The sequence below is a fragment of the Gymnodraco acuticeps genome, unplaced genomic scaffold (genome assembly GCF_902827175.1).
Source record: "Gymnodraco acuticeps unplaced genomic scaffold, fGymAcu1.1, whole genome shotgun sequence".
In the NCBI taxonomy this organism is placed as follows: Eukaryota; Metazoa; Chordata; class Actinopteri; order Perciformes; family Bathydraconidae; genus Gymnodraco; species Gymnodraco acuticeps.
Window position 1 is genome coordinate 121,930 of NW_022992247.1, and position 22,396 is coordinate 144,325.

At 43.3% G+C, this 22,396-nt stretch overlaps 1 protein-coding gene across 1 annotated transcript in view; it reads left to right on the plus strand.

Moving 5' to 3' along the window:
* The window catches only part of LOC117540002 (xenotropic and polytropic retrovirus receptor 1 homolog), a 61,711-nt gene that overhangs the window by 27,115 nt on the left and 12,200 nt on the right, over positions 1–22,396 (plus strand). Inside the window, exons 2-5 of the mRNA XM_034206383.1 lie at positions 9,910–9,961; positions 17,319–17,420; positions 17,558–17,781; positions 17,953–18,102. Coding sequence (XP_034062274.1) covers positions 9,910–9,961; positions 17,319–17,420; positions 17,558–17,781; positions 17,953–18,102 — 528 coding nt within the window. The remainder of the gene's footprint in view (positions 1–9,909; positions 9,962–17,318; positions 17,421–17,557; positions 17,782–17,952; positions 18,103–22,396) is intronic.

Genomic DNA, 22,396 nt, shown 5'->3' on the forward strand with positions numbered 1-22,396 from the left:
CTGGCAACTTCTAATTGTGGGAAATACGAAAACGTCTTTTAAAACTACAATTCCCAGTAGAGACGTGCCATAGAACATGTTGCGAAACACACAATAGCCAGCATGTGTAATTCTGGGGGGGGAGGGCTGGGCTGGACCCGTCCAAGTCCAGTTTTGGATAGTCTGGCGTGGTTCCATTCCATTTCAAAGAGCTGTTTGACACTCGGCGTAACCTTGTTGCACTGCCACTCCAACATCCAATCACAGAGCTTGAGGGCTAATCACGGGGTTTGTAAAGCAAGGCGGATGTTGTAGTCCCAAACGATAGCTGGGGATTCTGGGTAGTGTAGTGTCTTCGGAAACTCTGGAGTGTCTAAACTCTGAAAAAACGGCGCGGCGAGGCGAGGCGAGGCGCGGCGCGGCGAGGCGCAGCGAGGCGCAGCGAGGCGCAGCGAGGCGAGGCGCAGCGAGGCGCAGCAAGGCGGCGCGGGCTGCGGAAGCGAAATGCTTGATGGGAAACGACTCGCTGGTATCTCGAGCTGAGCGCTCATTGGTGGTTTTTACCCCGTGCTGCTGATGAAACTCTCCAATTGGCTCGGCAAAAGTTTGTTGTTGTTTTGTGTCAGTTTTACGTCGTCCCCTCCATTAACATTTTTCATAATTGTTCCACAATGTTTATCATCATGACATTAATATCTATATATGTTATACTATACTTGCACTGCTTACCGTTTTCATACTTTATATATCTTAGCATATTCATACACACTGTTCATACTGCTCACAGGCTGATATGTAGTGTATTCATACCCCTCACTGTTTATTCATCATTCAATTCATTATATTTTATTCTGTCTATTGTGTACATTACTTTTCCTTTTACTGCTTGTTGCACCTGGTTAGAAGCTAAACTGCCTTTCGTTATCTGTAATCTGTGCAATAACTATAAAGTTGAATCTAATCTTGAGCAGGAACAAATGTATTTACTTAGTACATATCTGACATTAACGATTAAACACATGTGTGCATTCTTTATAAATGCAAACCGAGTCAAGCCGACTCCGAGCTGTCAGACTTCAGGCGAGCTTTTTGAGACCTCCCCCGGCTGCGATCGGCTATTCTCGTCTACTTTCGAGGCGGGCCGCAACGCGTCTCAAACAAGCCTACTGTGTAATAATTTGACAGTGTGGGGAATACTTCCGGTTTTATTATGAAAACTTCGAGACCGGAAATACTGTTTTCACCCACGCTAACTTTACATGGAAGCTGCCCCATATACAGTACACGTTCTCCTGGCGAGACCTCAAATCATCTTCGTCTATCAAACTGTAGATCCTACACATCCACTGGACGTAGATTATAAAAGTACAATATACACTTCTCGCTAGAAATCTAATAAAAAATAATTTTAATGGCCAAACTATTCCACAATTTAGGATTTTCCAGAGGGTAATTTGTGAATAAACGACCCTCCGGAGCGTTTGCGATCGACAGGAGCATGTTGTTTCTTACACGACCACTAGAGGTGCTACACTTTAAAACGTGACTCTGGGTCGTATTTAGCTGCTGAACAATCGACCTATATGGTCGTTTTTTGTAGGAGGACAGGCTGCCTTCACAGCACTGAATCTGCTCTTTTAAAAGTTTTTAATGACCTGTTTTTAGCTACTGACTCTGGGAACAGCTCTTATACTTTTAGACCTGACAGCTGCCTTTGACACTGTAGATCAGTGCTTCTCAAACTTTTTTCAGTAATGTACCCCCTTTGAAACATTTTTTCAGCCAAGTACCCACTGACCGATCCAGAACATTTTTGATCGAAAAAGCCTATATAAATAATTACAATATAGTGATGTTCCCTCAGTGTGTGATGTATTAACTCCTTCGTGGTATGCATTACAACAAACTAAGGATATTTTCACTTTATGCATGAAAAAAAATAACATAACACTTTTATAAAACAGGAGTTTTTCAATTTAAGTAATATGTTATTGTGAAAAACTATCAAATACAATACACACATTTGACATGTTTATATGAGGACCCCCTTGGTGGTTCTAGGAATGTTTTATATACAATTGTGTTTTCTATTTAACTTTATTATGATTATTTTTTTAATTAACCTTTTTTTTTTTTTTTTTTAAATCTCGCGTACCCCCTGCAGTACCCCAACGTACCCCCAGGGGTCCGCGTACCCCGATTTGAGAATCACTGCTGTAGATCACAGTATTCTCATTTCTCGCCTGCAACATTTTGTGGGAATCAGTGGTACTGCTCTAGACTGGTTTAAGTCATATCTGTCTGAAATAAGTTTTAATGTAAATCTTAATGAATTTACTTCCTCCTCTGCTCCTCTCCCGTACGGGGTACCCCAAGGCTCCATTCTTGGGCCGATTTTATTTTCCCTTTACCTGCTCCCCCTGGACGCTATCATTAAGAAATATGGTGTCTCATTTCATTTTTATTCAGATGACTCGCAAATCTACATGCCCCTGAAAATAAATGACCCAAACCCCAGCAACGTCTGTCTGACTGTCTGCAGGACATCAGAGCCTGGATGGCCTTGCACTTTTTAAAATTCAATGAAAAAAAGACAGAGGTGATAATATGTGGACCCAGTGGTGGCCCCAATGCCCCGCCTGGGCTGGATTATCTTGTCCCATGTGTGAAACCCATTGTCACAAACCTGGGTGTACGGATTGATCGTGATTTTAAACTAGACAAACAGATTAACTCTGTGGTAAAATCCAGCTTCTTTCAGCTAAGAGTTTTAGCAAAGGTCAAGCCTTTCCTTTCTTTTAATGACTTTGAGAAAGTAATACATTGTTTTATATCCACTAAACTGGATTACTGCAATGCTCTGTATATTGGAGTAACCAAGGCTTCCCTGTCACGCCTACAGCTGGTCCAGAATGCTGCTGCACGCCTCCTTACAAGGACAGGCAGACGTGAACATATTACGCCTGTACTCGCCTCGTTACACTGGCTACCAGTCTGCTTTAGAATCCAATTTAAAATGTTACTGTTCGCATACAAGGCCCTAAACGGTTTAGCCCCACCGTACCTGGCAGATCTTTTAAAACCATACACACCCCCACGGTCACTGAGGTCTGCTGACAGACTCCTTCTGGTCGTCCCTTAATCGAGGTTAGAGCAGCGAGGAGACAGAGCCTTTGCTGTAGCAGCTCCAAAATTATGGAACGAATTGCCCCTCCAGGTTAGACTTGCTCCAACTCTGCCTGTTTTTCAATCTCGTTTAAAACCCCACTTCTTTTCCCTTGCATGTACAGACCAGGTGACACTTGTGCTTTTACATTTGGGTTTTTATCTTACTAGTGTTTTGTATTGTTTTTACGTCATGTAGGAAAGTTTCTCAGTCTGTGGCTTCTGATCTGGTTTCATTGTCTCCTGTTTTACATTTGTTTCATGTCCTGTCTGTTTTTATGTATTTATACTATGTTTTTATACAGTTATTGATGTACAGCACTTTGTTCAACTCTGTTGTTTTTAAATGTGCTATAGAAATAAAATGGATTGGATTGGACCCCCCTAGAGGAGGTGAGGTCCAACCCCAAATAAAGCAGGTTAAAATAATTATATTCTATACATTTTCTTTTAGTAAACACTAGGGGTGTAACGGTTCACAAACATTTCGGTTCGGTACGTACCTCGGTTTTTAGGTCACGGTTCGGTTCGGTACGTTTTCGGTACAGCAGAAAAAATTCTCACAAAACATAAAATATATATATATTTTTGTATTATTATTAAACTGTGAACTCGAATAAATACAAAATAAAATAAACATTAAGGTGCAGCATTTCGATGAACTGAAATCTGTGATTGAACTGTACTGTAGTACTCTCTTCGTAATGTACTAGTATTCAGACCTAAGCAGCCGGCAGATTGACATTAGCCGGCAGATTGCTTCTCATTGTATTTTCAGTTGTATTTTTTTTAAATGCACTTGTCCACATTGCTTGCTGAAAGGGCAGATCTGCTGGCACTAACAATGTCTCCTGCTGTGGAGAACACCCTCTCGCTAGGGACAGAGGTAGCAGATACAGCCAGGTAGCGCTTTGCTAACATGGCAACATGAGGATATTTGGCCTCATTGTTCTTCCACCATGCAAGTGGGTCGGAGTCCAGTGAAGTGTTGTCCGCTGCCACGTATGAGGTAACCTCTCCCTTCACCAGCTGCAAAGTGGGCTTGTTTCTCTCCTCAGTGTTGAAGAGCTCACCAAACAGTTCTGCCATGGCTGACTTCCTGATAGGAGGAGGAGGAGGAGGAGGAGGAGGAGGAGGAGGAGGAGGAGGAGGAGGAGGAGGAGGAGGAGGAGGAGGAGGAGGAGGAGGAGGAGGAGGAGGAGGAGGGGAGGAGGAGGAGGAGGAGGAGGAGGAGGAGGAGGAGGAGGAGGAGGAGGGGGAGGAGGAGGAGGAGGAGGAGGAGGAGGAGGAGGAGGAGGAGGAGGAGGAGGAGGAGGAGGAGGAGGAGGAGGAGGAGGAGGAGGAGGAGGATTCTCCAGATTCCTCTGGGTCTGCTCTCCCTGCGGATGACATGGCTCCTGCTGTCTCTGTGGCCTCCCTCTGCAGAATTAAATGACAGAAATAATGTTATATTTTAAATGAGAGTACTATTCACATTGTAACAGCTATAACATGTTTCAAATTAAGCAAAAATTGAATTTATGCATAAGGAAATTAATTAATTGTATACCTGTTCTTCAATGGCCACAATCTCTGTGGTGAGACTGTTGTAGACTGTTCACGGCAGGCATTATCCATATGAGAAAGGGCCTTGAACCTTGGATCTACAGCTGTGCATTTATGAAGAAAGTCCTGAAGAGCAGGGTCAGTGTATCTGTCCTTTAGGCTCCCTCTGATGGCAGCTTTGACTTCCTTCACAGTTGGACAGTCCTTCTCATTTGGTCCCATGGATTTAATCAGCATTGTTTTGAGAGGCAGGATCATTTACACTGATGGAGTTGTTTCAGTGCACATCAGTGTTGTAATTGTTTTTAGGGGTTTAAGGACCTCAATTACCTCCTCTGCCATTCTCACATCCTGGTCACTCAATGTATTCATGTTTTTGTTTTTCTTGAGGGCCTTTTCTGTCAATGCTGAGTAAACAGCAGCTTGCTGCTCAAGATACCGCTCCACCATGTCATAACTGGAGTTCCAGCGAGTGGGGACATCATGGATGAGTTTGTGTTTTGGCACATTGAGCATCTCCTGTTTGCACTGCAATATATGTGCAGCTGTTGTGCTATGGTGGAAGAAAGACACAACACTCCTGATTCTGCCTAGCAGCCTGAACACCTGGTTGATTCCTGTTGCTTTTTGTGCTGCTAAATTAATTGTGTAAGCAAAGCATCCAATTTGGGGGCCCAGTCCAGCTTCACTGATTGCATTGACAATGTTTCTAGCGTTATCTGTTGTGACTGGAATTGTGTTACCTGGCCTCTCCAACTTCCATTCTGACACTACCTCCTTCAGTACCTCTGCCAGATGTGTGCTTGTGTACTGTTCGTAAAGGGGGCGAGTTTGCAGGACGTGGCTTTGCATGTTCCAGTTGCAGTCGGGTGTAATGTAGTGCACCGTTACAGTTAAATAACTCTCGGTGGCCCTAGATGTCCACCCATCGGTCGTTAGAGCAATAGAAGATGCCTTGGATAGGTCGTGTACAACTGTCGTTTTTACTTTATTGTAAAGTGCTGGTATCACTTCCTGGCTGAAGTGCGGACGAGAGGGAACCTGGTAACGAGGCTCGACCACTCTCAACATGTGTTTGAACCCTATATTCTCCACAAACGGAATGTGATAGCTTTGGCTCAGTCGGAACTTTTTACGAGTGGTGGAGGCTTAAATGCTAGCGGGAGTTGGGTTTGCATTTCAGTAATTTTTCGTTTGGTACCGGTGATATTCACGTTCGGGTGATGCCTTTTCAGATGCGTGTGCATGTTTGTTGTATTGCCGGCCGCGTAACCAATGTATGTTGAACAATGCCGATAAACAGCTTTGGTTCAGTCCACCTGTCTTTGTCCGTCATCCTTGTACGTAACTGCGAAACCATAATGTTCCCAAACCGGAGACTTCAATGATGCTGGAGGATTTTCGAGCTCAACTTTATCTGCGTTCGCCATTTCGAGAGTTCCTCAAATTACTGACTAAATTTGAACGCATCCCTGTGACCAGCTCTCATAGTATGCCTCTCGTCCAATGAAATGACTTGGTCGCTCTATGACGCGTGGAACCCAATGTGAGGAAATTACTCTGAATGCTGCGACGCAGCACCTGAGATTACTTCCAAGAAGTTGTTCACGTTCTCAATCTTTTACGTTTAACGTTATATTCGTTCGGTACACTTCGGTACACTTCGGTACACATGTGTACCGAACCGAAGGGCCCGTACCGAATAATTTAGGTACGGGTACGTGTACCGTTACACCCCTAGTAAACACTGAAAAAGGGTCCCACAGACCCAAACAGCACACAAAGGTTAAAGGTCAGCATATAATAATGTTAAAATGTGCTAAATATATACACTGCAAAAAAACAAAAAAAAGAGGAATAAAAGTAGCTCACAACTTGTTTTATTTTTTTGAAAGTAGCTCTCATCTTAAAAAAGGTTGGAGACCCCTGTTCTAAAGTATGGACCTACAAGTTCATTCAAACATGCATGTGTATGTCTTCTTCATTTAGCTACACATTTGTAAATAAATGAAGACAACAAACAGCCAGTTCATAGTAGGAATTGGTTCCCAATGATTGGACAGAGAATTACAACTAAACCTTTCTTTTATTGTACTGTATGTGTTATAGTATGGAATGAGTTTAAGAATGGGGTATGGATATCATCTTCTACCACAGTGCATCTAATTGTATATGGTCAAACAAGTATTTAGTCAGCCACCAATTGTGCAAGTTCTCCCACTTAAAAAGATGAGAGAGGCCTGTAATTTTCATCCTAGGTACACTTCAACTATGAGAGACAGAATGGGGGGAAAGAATCCAGGAAATCACATTGTAAGATTTGTAATGAATGAATTGGTAAATTCCTCGGTAAAATAAGTATTTGGTCACCTACAAACAAACAAGATTTCTGGCTCTCACAGACCTGTAACTTCTTCTTTAAGAGCCTCCTCTGTCCTCCACTTGTTAACTGTATTAATGGCACTTGTTTGAACTTGTTATCAGTATAAAAGACACCTGTCCACAACCTCAAACAGTCACACTCCAAACTCCACTATGGCCAAGACCAAAGAGCTGTCAAAGGACACCAGAAACAAAATTGTAGACCTGCACCAGGCTGGGAAGACTGAATCTGCAATAGGTAAGCAGCTTGGTGTGAAGAACTCAACTGTGGGAGCAATTATTACAAAATGGAAGACATACTGAGAAAGAATGCTGAGTTGCATCCAAAGAACACCATACCTACTTTGAAACATGGGGGTGGAAACATCATGCTTTGGGGCTGTTTTCCTGCAAAGGGACCAGGACGACTGATCCGTGTAAAGGAAATAATGAATGGGGCCATGTATCGTGAGATTTTGAGTGACAACCTCCTTCCATCAGCAAGGGCATTGAAGATGAAACGTGGCTGGGTCTTTCAGCATGACAATGATCCCAAACACACCGCCCGGGCAACGAAGGAGTGGCTTCGTAAGAAGCATTTAAAGGTCCTGGAGTGGCCTAGCCAGTCTCCAGATCTCAACCCCATGGAAAATCTTTGGAGGGAGTTGAAAGTCCGTGTTGCCCAGCAACAGCCCCAAAACATCACTGCTCTAGAGGAGATCTGCATGGAGGAATGGGCCAAAATACCAGCAACAGTGTGTGAAAACCTTGTGAAGACTTACAGAAAACGTTTGACCTCTGTCATTGCCAACAAAGGGTATATAACAAAGTATTGAGATGAACTTTTGTTATTGACCAAATACTTATTTTCCACCATAATTTGCAAATACATTCTTTAAAAATCAGACAATGTGATTTTCTGGATTTTTTTTTTTTCTCATTTTGTCTCTCATAGTTGAGGTATACCTAGGATGAAAATTACAGGCCTCTCTCATCTTTTTAAGTGGGAGAACTTGCACAATTGGTGGCTGACTAAATACTTTTTTGCCCCACTGTATATTGTTATAACTTATGTCATTGTTTCTGAAAAATAAATGTAGGAACTGTCTGTAGATAAAACCACACAGTTTATATATCACAATACAACACATCCTAATGCATTCATTTTCTTTAGTCAAGAAGGGGTGTAAAATCACCATACAGACCATAAAGTTATTGTGTGAATGCTGTTATTGATATCTTATACAGATTTAGACTTTTAAGTTTTGGTACACTTTCAGGCCGTTTTAGATTTTATAATGGATGTCTATGGCAGGGACTCTTCAGGGCTAGAGTGCGTGACATCATCACTTAGAGTGTAGAGAGTCTTTAAAATCTTCCAAGAAAATATTTTAAAACGGCTCTCACACCCAAAATAAACCCTCTATTCAAATCATTTCTAAATATTTCAGGAGCAAAATTAGTCAGACCTGCTCGATTGCCTTCATCATATCAAAAGTCCACCAAGCTTCCCAATAGATGTTAAATCTGTCTAGATCTTTCTTCAGACAAGCAAGTCAGGTCAGATCCTCAATGCAATGAGATAATCCTCAATGCATTCTGAATGGGACACGCACACACACACACACACACACACACACACACACACACACACACACACACACGGCCCTTTCCCACTAAACCATTGTTCTTATGGAATAACCTCCCATATATGGACATCAGTCATCTCATTTGGTTTCGCTCCCCCTCTCACTCCCCCACACCCCTTCAATATAAATTAATAGCACTATATAGTTACTGTATCCTTACAGGTAGCGTAGGAATAGTATGTTTTTTCTGCAAATAATCGCCCTAGAATATCACTGTATGCAAACAATAAGCTCGGGATTTTTAGAATTACTACTACAGTTAAAATTACTACTAGAACTTATATTACTATGTACCTATTTTGGCACCAAACTTCTTTCAGTTACAGAAACCATTCAACTATTAAAATATTTGGCTATTTAAGGACAATATACATATAACCATATAACATATAATAATTTATATTATATATTGTTTTATATTAAGCTTTATCACGTTTTTTTTCTCCAAAATGTGCACAGCTTTCAGGATTCACACGCATTTTCAGCAGGAAATGCATTTTCTAGTTTTCTTCTTGGATTTGGACTCCCGTACAAACAATAGCAAGAGCCTCAAATATGACAACACTAGAGAACACAGACTCAGAACATGAAGAAAAAAGCCTGGATGTTTCAGTCAGTGTTTTGTTAGTGCTTTTGTTTTTCTGTTTAAAAACCAAACCAGGAGAACAAAAGATATCTTTGTGTTTTCGTTTTTTCGTAAAAAAAAAAGTATAACTGAAGAACAGGGAGAACAAAGGCATGGATTATTTTCACAGCTTGGGTTGCGACACGGCAAGATTCTGCTCTTGTTGAGATGATATTGTGATTAGTGTGCATACAGTATATTCTCTGACTGCAGCAGGGTCTGACAGTCCGTTGATGATTGATTGATTTTGGTTCTTTTAGCAGGGCTGGTCACATCAGCATTGAAGTATTTCTCATGTCACATAAGTGAGAGTGAATAGTGTGACACTTTGGTGTCTCATTTGTTGTTTTCAATTGGGTTTCAAATGAGAAATCGGAGAACAAACAATACTCCAATTATTTTCCTGCTGGATTTGGCCCTTTTTCATAAAAAAAACCTGACAAAATACTGTTCCATGCCTGCTCAAATCACATTACCTTTTGAAGCAGTCTGACAAGTGACTTCTTTGCGAGGCCACGTTAGAATAACAAGATCATGTGACAATGTCTAACGATGGAAACGGTTTCTCTCCTGTTGTGTCTACAGGCTTTCAAAGAGATGCTGTATGCTGCTCAGGACCAGGCCCCATCTATCGAAGGTACTAATTCCACACTCACACATTCATCCAAGTATGATTACAGTACTCAAAGACCCATATTGTTATAAAAACACATTATTCGATTGATGATCTCAGAATCTGATCTTTGTGTTTATTTTGAATGTGGCGTTGCTGTTTGTGTTGCAGAGTCCCATTAATTAACAAATGTATATGGCCACAGTTTCATAATGAACCAAAAATGCTTGTCCACTCAACTAGGGCTGAGCGATTAATCGATTTTAAATCGAAATCGATTAATGCAATTATCAAATCGCAAAGCCTGCGATTTTTTTCTTTTTTCTTCTTGTGTGTCAGTCATCCACACCAATCAGAAATGCTGTGCTCCACATGTACCAGTCATTGTTAACCAATCAGAAGTGGCCCATGATAGCAAGTGATAGAAAGATTGATCCAATCACCTGCCAAGTATTTTTGAAATACTTTTCCAAATGGCTTCCAATGGAGCTTTCCTAGATGGTTTGGTGAAAGCATCTGGGTCAGGTTAGTAATGCTCCATCACATGTTTCTATCACAGGGTGAATCTTAAACTGAAGCTTGACTTTAAAGCAACCCAACGGAAGTTTCATGTAAGTTTAGTTCTTTCACTTGTAGCTCGGGCTGCGGGGGTGCTAGAGAAGGGAGCACGTTGATGCGACCTTCCTAGCCGGAGCAATGGCCGCATTCTACAATAAACTTCCGTTGGGTCGCTTAAAAACAAATATCGCAAATCGAATCGCAATATCTGTCAGAAAATCGCAATTAGATTATTTCCCCAAATCGTGCAGCCCGTGCAGCCCTCCATGATGCTCTGTGACCGAAGTCCCAGAAAGGCCCAGAAAAAGTTCCTTCCTCTAGCCGTTAGAATTCCGCTGCTCCTTTCCCAATCTCCCATTGAACTCAAAAATGTACATAACTTTCTTTAGGGGGATCATGCTCTAGGACCCATATAGAGGTGCCCCCTCTTCCGTTTGATTAGCCAAGCTAACGTTGGTTAGGTTGGCCTTTTTTCTATACAAAATGATTGAACCAGCCAGTGTCTGGTTACTATTCCGCTATATTTAATAACAATTAAAAAGCTCTGCTGTGAAGTATATTATTGGCTTTTGTCATGTAGATCTTATTCAGAAAAAAAGAGCTGACCATAATGCTCTCTGTGGTGTTACCTCTGATCTGAATATAATCAATAATTAGAGTTTTCTTTGGGTTAGAGTTTATGGCAATCCTTTGTTATCACACTGCTGTACTAAAGACCTGTTCAAGACCCTGAAGGAGACACAGAAGCTTCTTTACTTTCACATGAACAGCCGTTCACTTGAGCCTTCAGCTGGCTGTCAAACATTCTAAAATAAATGACAACTTATACAAATTCATAAGACAGACAACACACAAATGTTTGGGAAACATATTTGACAAACAAAACAAACAGTTTGATTCAGTTTTTCATGGCAATTTAGCATTGATCATAAGAAATGTATAGTCAGTGAGGCGAGAGCATCTGTTTCAGTACTCCTCAAATGTTTTCTGTGTGATTTCATCAAAAAGGAGACAGGAAGCTGTGTGTGGACCCAGCTCCCCTCTGTCAGCCAGACGCAGACTGCAGGTGGTTTTGAGTCAGACTCTGCACACTCAGTGATTCACTGTTTCAGCTTTTAAACAAGACATCAAATTAACTCAGTTGGAGTGCCCCCCCCCCCCCCCCCCCCCCCTCCCTGGTGCAAAACAGCCAGCAGTCAGACTCCAGTAATCTCCTTATCCTTTCTCTGCCTTATTCTGCTCTTTTCTCTCTGTGACTGGGCTCATGTACCGTGATTATTATAATTATTATCATTATGACATGTCTGTTTTTCGGTAATAGGCTATACTTTCCATTTGACAATTGATGTTTTTTGGCTCCATTTTCCAGCAACACCCTGCTTTACTGTCACAGTTTCCCACATTAACACTGTGGAGGTGTGCCATCAGAACTCTGTATCGTGCTCAAAGGCACTTAAACAGTATTTAGAGCTTGTGAATAGCAAAACATGTCATTTAAAGGTAACCAAAAATACATGTTCTCTCTTACTTTGTCCTATCCAGCCATGCAAATGTCTTTCTCTGGGATGAATGCATCCACATCAATGCAATGCATTCACATTTCACATTCACATTCACATTTGGTTGTGTTGTTCAGAGCATTACAAATAAATACTTTGTTCTATATCGTATAGGCTTCGCCCTCTAATGCTGCGTTCACACCGGACGCAATGCGAATATTCGCTTCGCTCTTATCGCATCGCTCTAAACGCTCAAGTTTCACCGAGGCTGCCAGCTGTGTTTACTCGCGTCATTCAAACAAGACGCGCTGGCTCGGGAGCTAACTACAACAAAATGAACATATTTTACCGTGATTAAATTGTAATACACGTTTCAAAATGATGCCGAAGTAACAACATACTGATACTGGTTAGTAAAAACCATGAATTAATGCTTTGACAAGTCTGCAGGCGAAAAACCTTTTAAAATGCTTGTTATCTGAATGGAGATCGGGTCGACCAGGCTAAGCTAACGTTGTATATGCTCACTCCACACTCATAACAACGGCCTACAGACATAAATAAACCAGCGACTGTATTCACCATGACACAGACAGTCTGTGGTTTGTACTTGTTTAGCTTTTGTCCAGTTTCTGAACAGATATGAGGAGCTGTGAGCTCTGAGTGCTAATTGCTAATAGCTAACGGCTGATGTTTTCTGGTTGAACGTCAGTGACGGCAGGCTGAGATCCTCACCGCTGATTGGCTACCGCGAGATCGCGTCACGCGAATATGACGCTTGAGTTGAAAAAATTGAACTCGAGCGTTTGTCGCTGCCCCCTTCAATCGCCTCAATCGCGCCGCAGAATTTGCATCCACCGCTTCATGCTCGCCGTCGGAGCCAATTCGCTTCTGTCCGCGTCTCTGCATTGACTTTAGATGTAATCGCGCCGCCCCCAAATATCGCATCGCGTCCGGTGTGAACGCAGTTTTAGGCTATCGCTATTGGGTAATCCCACTGCGCATGCGCAGCACTGACAGACTTAATCCACGCCCATCTATGATGTGGGCCCCACCTACGGACTCACTTCCGTATAAATAGGAAGGAGGCCCGACAATCTGCTCCCATTTTTCTTCAGCAGTCCGTTGCAGAAGCACTGTCAGGCACAAGCTCTTTTCAGAGCCGCAAGCTAAAAAGCAAAGATTCCTCTTCTAAAAAGCTTTTGTTCCAATTATTAAGATGCCAAACAGGATACATTATGAGTTACGACCGGCGCTCACGGTGTGAGTCCTGCCTGGTATGGAGCCAGAATTGGGTCAATATTGTAGCGCGCAAAACAAGCTACTCACGAGCGAAAAATGTGCTTTTACACGAGCATAAAATGACCCTGGCGCGCAGATTAAACCCCCGCGAGCGGCTGTCACTACCCGATCTGCAGCCCTGCCCGATCTGCAGTGCACATGTGCGAGATGGTCCGCCATATTGCACAACCCTGTACGGCAACCCAAGTAGGACACTTGACACAGTGGCTTTTGGCAAAGCTCAAAAAGAAGTGAGAAATGGATTTAACTTCTGTTAGACAGCTATCATACTGAATAAATATTTACTGTGAATGTATGCAAAAATGTATGGCATATAGCTGTCTAACAGAAGTTACATTCATTTCTCACTTATTCTGACAAAATAATAGTGAAGTCACATTGTAATAACAATAACTCATCTCTCTCGAGTTTTCTTTTTGAGCTTTGCCAAAAGCCACTGTGTCAAGTGTCCTACTTGGGTTGCCATACGAAGTTGTCCAATATGGCGGACCATCTCGCACATGCGCACTGCAGATCGGGCAGGGCGGCATATCGGGTAGTGACAGCGGCTATGCGAGAGACAGCCCTCTTGCTTGCTCGCGGGAGTGTCAGCCTCACTCGCTCGCAGAGTCTGTCTGGGTGCGCGTGAAAAGTTTCTGACACTTTGGGGCGGAGCCACTGGACTTTGATTGACAGCTGCCAGGAAGCCCGGAGTTGCCAGGTTTGATCATTGCCTGAACTACCAAGAGCCGAGGAGTGACAGCAGCAAGATTAATTGGACGAGATTTATTGGTGAAGTTGTCCATAAAAAACTATTATATTCGTAAAGTGTACAGCTAATATATATATATATATCAATTCATTTGATATAAAACAATATATTTTTGAGTGGGCTGTATCTGTCGAAATCTGCTAGCTACTGTCTGCTGTAAGCACCTACAATAGGTTGGAAACATGAAGGTCCAGTGTTAACATGTAGAAAACAAGTTAACCTAGAGGCCTTTTATGATAACGTTTTGGTATAATTGGCCATTTTTATTTTCAATATTCAATGAATGATGCTTAGTGAGGTTCAAGGTTCAAGGCTTTTATTAGTCATACGTACAAAGCTGCAGTGTAGTTATGACGATGAAAATCTTAGGTCACAGGCTCCTCCAACAGTGCAACACAATAAAACAGAAAAAATGGTGCAAGTAAATACAAAAAGAAAAATAGTTCAAAATAGTGCAATAAGAGTCTATATGCAAGTGATTGAATATGATATATTAGATAAATAATTTCTAAGATTAATGTTGTGGATATTCTTTCAACAGTTCAGGTGTTTAACAGTCTTATAGCCTGTGGGATGAAACTGTCTCTGAATCTGGTGGTTTTAGTCCTGATGCTGCGGTAACGCCTGCCAGACGGCAGCAGACTGAACAGTTTGTGGCTGGGGTGATGGGGGTCTTTTATAAACCTGAGGGCTTTCTTCCTGAGCCGCTGGGAGTAGAGGCCTCCATGGATGGCAGCTCCGTCCTGGTGATGTTCTGTGCAGTTTTCACCACCCTCTGTAAAGTCTTACGATTGAGGGCGGTGCAGCTGCCGTACCAGGCCGTGATGCAGCCAGTCAGGATACTCTCTATGGTGCACCTGTAGAAGGTCAGGATCCTCTCTATGGTGCATCTGTAGAAGGTCAGGATCCTCTCTATGGAGCACCTGTAGAAGGTCAGGATCCTCTCTATGGTGCACCTGTAGAAGGTCAGGATCCTCTCTATGGTGCACCTGTAGAAGGTCAGGATGCTCTCTATGGTGCACCTGTAGAAGGTCAGGATCCTCTCTATGGAGCACCTGTAGAAGGTCAGGATGCTCTCTATGGTGCACCTGTAGAAGGTCAGGATGCTCTCTATGGTGCACCTGTAGAAGGTCAGGATGCTCTCTATGGTGCACCTGTAGAAGGTCAGGATCCTCTCTATGGTGCACCTGTAGAAGGTCAGGATCCTCTCTATGGTGCACCTGTAGAAGGTCAGGATCCTCTCTATGGAGCACCTGTAGAAGGTCAGGATGCTCTCTATGGTGCACCTGTAGAAGTTCAGGATCCTCTCTATGGTGCACCTGTAGAAGGTCAGGATGCTCTCTATGGTGCACCTGTAGAAGGTCAGGATCCTCTCTATGGTGCACCTGTAGAAGGTCAGGATCCTCTCTATGGAGCACCTGTAGAAGGTCAGGATCCTCTCTATGGAGCACCTGTAGTAGGTCAGGATGCTCTCTATGGAGCACCTGTAGAAGGTCAGGATGCTCTCTATGGTGCACCTGTAGAAGGTCAGGATGCTCTCTATGGTGCACCTGTAGAAGGTCAGGATCCTCTCTATGGAGCACCTGTAGAAGGTCAGGATGCTCTCTATGGAGCACCTGTAGAAGGTCAGGATCCTCTCTATGGTGCACCTGTAGAAGGTCAGGATCCTCTCTATGGTGCACCTGTAGAAGGTCAGGATCCTCTCTATGGAGCACCTGTAGAAGGTCAGGATCCTCTCTATGGAGCACCTGTAGTAGGTCAGGATGCTCTCTATGGAGCACCTGTAGAAGGTCAGGATCCTCTCTATGGAGCACCTGTAGAAGGTCAGGATCCTCTCTATGGTGCACCTGTAGAAGGTCAGGATCCTCTCTATGGTGCACCTGTAGTAGGTCAGGATGCTCTCTATGGTGCACCTGTATGAGGTCAGGATCCTCTCTATGTACCTGAGGACATGCAAATATGTTTGTTGTCAACTACAAAGACAACCAATGATTTTAAAAGCAGATTGTCGGGCCTCCTTCCTATTTATACGGAAATGAGTCCATAGGTGGGCCCACGTCATAGGTGGCGTGGATTTAGTGTGTCAGTGCTGCGCATGCGCAGTGGGATTACCCAATAGTGATAGCCTTAGAGGGCTGCGCCTATACTCATAGAAGCTGGGTTACAATATGTAACCCCAGTTTCTCTCTCTCATTCTCTTTCCGGTGTCCAAATTACTGTGGATAATATATGTCTGTTTATACTGAGGGCAGTAACTATTGGATTATTTTAAATCACATTCCAAATCAGAATAAGAGAATGGAGTAGGGAAAACTGTGAATCACTGCAACATGTGACTATAGAGATCTGTATATAACAGAGCCATTTAAGAATAGGCTCAGACAAATCAGGCATGCTGCAAATGAGTCAGTCTGTGAGCCATACCACAATGTCTTTGTCACTGCACGTTATATGGACACATCCATGTTTTAAGTTCATGTATTTACATGCTGAGATGAATGCCACTAAAATCAGGTGATAATCACAGCAAGTTAATTCATTCTGAAGGATTACTACATTTAAACTACACATGTCAACATCATGGGAGAGAAACATCAGGGCATTACCAGACTCAGAAGACTTCTTTAGTAGAAGAATATACATTTTTGTAAATAAATCCCTTGGCAATGCATCTAATAGTTATTACGCTATTTCAGTGTGGTCCAAAGTGGCTGATCCCTAGCTAAAATTAGGGAGGTGAACAAAAGAACAGCACTATAACCAAGGCTTGTCGTTCTATCTGTATCTTCAGGCCAGGGGAGAGGTGCAGATGGATGATGTGAGCTGAGGTAGCAACATTGTAGCACTTCCATTCACCATGCACCATGCATTCCATTCACCATGCACCATGCATTCCATGCAGAATATTTGAGAATCATCTAACAAGGTGTGGCATGCAATAAACGTACACATGTTGTTGCAAAGCTTAAATAAAACCTTTTTAGGTTGAAAAGAATCCAGAAGGGTGTGCTCTGCTGCTCCCTCTGCTCGGAGCAGCCCATTGCAGGCCTCTGCACGGAGCTTTCAGAATCAGATTGAGAAACAGAGTACATGTATTCGTCCCACAGAGGGGACATCTCCATTGTTACAGCACAACACACTGGCTCTTAAATTGCATTTGTTTTGTGCCCTCCTCTTCATCATTAATTCCATTCAGGTCCATTAAGGTGATTGATAGTCTTCACTGTGGTTTTGAAGGTTCACTAATCTTACCTCTGATATCTTCTTACAGTCACAGATGAGGATACAGTTAAAAGGTACTATGCCAAGTTTGAGGAGAAGTTCTTCCAGACGTGTGAAAAAGAGTTGGCCAAGATCAACACCTTCTACTCTGGTAATGACTACAACTACTACCACTGCTCCATACACACACTCATTTCAATAAACCTCTGAGAGTTTGTTGTGATTATTATCCTGCACATCATTTCTACACTTAAAATCCTTTTTCTTGTATTCTTCTCCTCCCTCCAGAAAAGCTTGCTGAGGCCCAGCGGCGGTTTGCCACGCTGCAGAACGAGCTGCAGTCATCGCTGGATGCTCAGAGGGAGAGCTGGGCCAACGGGCGGGGGCTGAGGAAGAGGAAGACGGTGTTCGCCCTGTCGCAGCAGGAGCGCTGCAAACACAGGAACATAAAGGACCTGCAGCTGGCCTTCTCCGAGTTTTACCTCAGCCTCATTCTGCTGCAGAACTATCAGGTACGCTCTCACACTAGAACACAAAGCGTGATCCAACACTCAGTCCTTCTCTACACCTCATTTATTTTCTCTTGATTTGATATTATTAGAGTTTCACATCTTCAATCAGCCGCTTTGACAGCTTTGATTGTTCTTTCATTAAAAGTGCTCTCTCCCTGCTTGTCTCTGCAGAACCTGAACTTCACAGGTTTCAGGAAGATCCTGAAGAAGCATGATAAGATTTTGGAGACTTCCAGAGGGGCCGACTGGAGGGTAGTCCATGTTGAAGTGGCTCCATTTTACACATGCAAGAAAATCACACAGCTCATCTCTGAGACTGAGGTATACACACACACACACACACACACACACACACACACACACACACACACACACACACACACACACACACACACACACACACACACACACACACACTGGGGATGTGCATCTCCATCACTGAGGCCATGTGATGCGCATCTCGATACGTTGCCAACGATACGATACATTAACGATACATTTGAAGCACCAGGCGATGCGATACGATACGATTCACCCCTGCTGCGATATAGTTCGATACGATTTGATTCAACATTATGCGATTCGGGGCGATACAATCATAAATTAACAAGAAAGTGCTTCACATAATTGGTTCTCTCTACTAGTACTGTGCATCCCATCATGCTGTTTCTTTTTGACCTTAAATAAAAAAACACTTGGACTTTTCACAAGCTGGCCTTTTCACAAGGGTAGTAGTGTTCTCTGTCTCCAGAGTACAGTTCAATGTTATAACACCTCACAGTTAAACAATGTAAGGATGCATTGCCGGATTAACAATGTGCAAATAACAGCTACCATAGTGCCATGCCCATACAGCTGCTGACTGATGTGCTCAACACTCATCCATAGGCTAACTCACCAGTGAGCAGAAAGCACTGGTTTCTATAGGAACAATAAAGAATACAAAGAACCTTTCACAAACAGCTCTTTCATAACTGCTTACAGTGAGGAAGACATTTCAACTGTTATTGGCCGTCCCAGGCTGCTGTAAACTAAACACCACTCTCTCTGACAGAACAGCTCTCTGAGTGATTTCACTCATAGTCTAACTTTCAGGTTTCTCTTTTCAGACGCAGACCCCATGTCGCCTCTTTATGTGCGTCGCTAACTTCCTCGTACTACTTGTGTACTTTAAAGCGGCTCGGCATCGTTTACAATTTGCGAGCGATTTTTTCAAGTTGTCCGTCTTTCTTGAAAAATCCGAAGTGTTGCCAGACGTTTGATTTGAAGGTATTTTTCGGTGCGCTGTGTTTCTATTTCTCCTCGACTTCCATGTGTGTTGATAACTGAGACTCTCGGCCTCCGTAGTACGAAGCAAAGATCGTCTCTGCTGAGTGCTGACAGGATGAGAGGATATTATATGAATGAATCGTTTTTGCAAAGACGCTACAATCGATGCATCATGAGTTCAACCCAAACTGTAGCCGATGTGCACTCTTTCAACCGGTGCACTCGCATCTTGAATGTTTATGCAGATGAATCGGTGAATCTTAACATCCCTAACACACACACTCACACACACACTTTTAATTTGCATATGCTTCATTAGTATTGATGTGCATACAGCAAGAAGAGTTTTCTTAAAGGTTCCCTATTATACTGTTTTTCATCAATATATTACAGGTCTCAGATATATACAGAACATGTCTCTGAAGTGTTTGGCTCCAAACACCAAACAGATCATTGCAGCATTACCCATAATCCCCTCTGTTTCAGCCCTGTTTCCAAAGTGCTGATTCTCTGTCTGTTACTTTAGATGAAAATAAGGAGCCCCTCCCCACGCCCCTCTGAGAGACATTTGGTTACAAAGAACTCAATGGTGCTCTAGGAGGAGATTCAGGTGATAAGGTGGGGGGGGGTTTACCTTGGTTGCTGATTGGCTAATGGTTACACAAGACAACACATCGTTATGACATCATAAAGTTTCCAAAATCTGATCAGCTCATTTTCAGACAGGTTTTTATAGAAATGGATCAAAAAGAGAGAATCTTTTGTTCTTGATATGAATTAATATTATAAAGGCAAAACAGAACTGATAAACGGACAATCTACTCTTTCCACAAAATAATCCCCACGAAAGTGTATTTACAGTACTACTGTCACAAAATAAACAAAGGCAGGTTTTATACGTTATTCAATTATATTGACATTTTTCCAGCCAAGCAAAACACAAACAAAACTCAACAAAAAGTCCGCTCGGCGATAAACCAAAATGGTCTTTACTGCCTAATCCAGGCCACCATAGTTCATTGACAAAAAAGCTGTTGCTCCTGCGCCCGTCGGCAGCAAAACACGGAAATGTTTGTCGGCCTATTTAGGCCATAATCCACAAAAAAGGAAAACACGATGATCGGCGTGGCACAAAGGAGCGATCTCTCCAGAGAATCTCTCTCTCTATCTGTGTGCGTCCTCTCCACGGAGACGTGCTTCCAGGTCGGTCGATGCAATATCCACAATCAGTTACTTTCAGTTACTTCCCCGTTGCATTTACCTTTGTATACATACTGAGGAAACTTAAAGGGGACTGTAGGAGCCAAAATGCTTGTTTTTGCCTTACTTATTATTTGTATTATTATCTTGTATTTCTGTTTGCATCGCGTTTAATTCTTATTGTTTATCACTTCTGGCAATGGTCACGTGGGTGTGGTTTATTGGTATGTAGTCACCTGTTGGATGCCGGTTGGGAGGATATGATGTAGGAAGAGGGTGAATTTGCTCCGATACTTTCTGTTGACCGTCAGGTCTGGAGTTGTATATTGTTTGTTTTCGTCTTTATTAAACACCATGGACTACAAATGACTACGGACTCTTACATGGAACGCGTCACAGCAAAGAGCATTTTTTAGCCTCTCAGCAGCTAACTCATAGGGAGTTATTGCCGCTACAGGGACCTATCATGCAAAATGTACGTCTTTTATACATGAATATGTGTCCCCGGTGTGTCAGAGAACTCATCAAGTGTCAGAAAACACAACCCTCTCTATTTTCCTCCATACCCAAATCTCTGAAAAAGGGACTGCAACGGATCTGATACAGACTGATCCAGATTTGAATTATTTTCTACGTCACAAAAGGGGTGCTCCGCTTAGTGGTCAATTCTCCACCTATCGGGAATGAGAGGTTGGGCCACGGCCGGCCATTGCTGCTCGAAAGCGCTGGAGACGCTGTAGTACATATGCCAGGCCTTTAAGTGGCGCTGTAGTCTGCCACAAAAGCAGCGAAGAAGACTTCCCTTGCATGGTTGCCATGGTTGCCCTTCTGTTTATTCTCCGCTGTGGCTCTTTTTCTCCCTCCCCGAGGCAAGCGTTTGCGCCTCCTGCTTTAAAACAAATGAATAATGACTCTATATAATCATATGTAAGGGATAATGTGCAGCGACGCGGTCATTATGGGGAAAAGAACACCGACAGCTGATCAGGAGCCCGACGCGAAGCGGAGGGATCTAGATCGGCATGAAGGTGTTATTGATTTAAAAAATAGTTGTATTGATTTAAATTGACATGCATCCGCTAATGTCTCTAATGGCTTCATCGGTCTGTGACCTTCAGCACTCACTGGATCGGTTCGCAACCGAGTGTGAAGCGGCTGGGATGAGGATCAGCACCTCCAAATCTGAGGCCATGGTTCTCAGCAGGAAACCGATGGACTGTCCACTCCAAGTAGGGAATGAGTCCTTACCCCAAGTGAAGGAGTTCAAGTATCTCGGGGTCTTGTTCTCGAGTGAGGGAACAATGGAGCGTGAGATGGGCCGGAGAATCGGAGCAGCGGGAGCGGTACTGCAGTCGCTTTACCGCACCGTTGTGACGAAAAGGGAGCTGAGCCAGAAGGCAAAGCTCTCTGTCTACCGGGCCATTTTTGTTCCTACCCTCACCTATGGTCATGAAGGATGGGTCATGACCGAAAGAACGAGATCGCGGATACAAACGGCCGAGATGGGTTTTCTCCGCAGGGTGGCTGGTGTCTCCCTTAGGGATAAGGTGAGAAGTTCGGTCATCAGGGAGGGACTCGGAGTTGAGCCGCTCCTCCTTCGCGTCGAAAGGAGCCAGTTGAGGTGGTTCGGGCACCTAGTTAGGATGCCACCTGGGCGCCTCCCTAGGGAGGTGTTCCAGGCACGTCCAGCTGGGAAGAGACCAAGGGGTAGACCTAGGACCAGGTGGAGGGATTATATCTCTTCGCTGGCCTGGGAGCGCCTTGGGATCCCCCAGTCAGAGCTGGTTGATGTCGCCAGGGAAAAGAAAGTTTGGGGCTCTCTGCTGGAACTGCTACCCCCGCGACCCGACCACGGATAAGCGGGAGAAGATGGATGGATGGATGCATCCGCTAAGAAAAATAGTTTGTTACCGTTTGAACTAACGTAGCAACAGTGTTTTTGAGGAGCTTTTTGATTACAGATTTGAAAACATCGTTGCTTTAAAAGTAGCACAATTCATTATGTCAAACCTTGGGAAGTATCTAGATATCCCTGCCCTAATAACAAAGGAACTGGCAACTGAATATGTGTCGCCGTTTGATGTCTATGTCTGGACCGCTGCGTAAAAAGGAGGGTTTCTGCCCCATTACTTCTCTTCTTACTTCT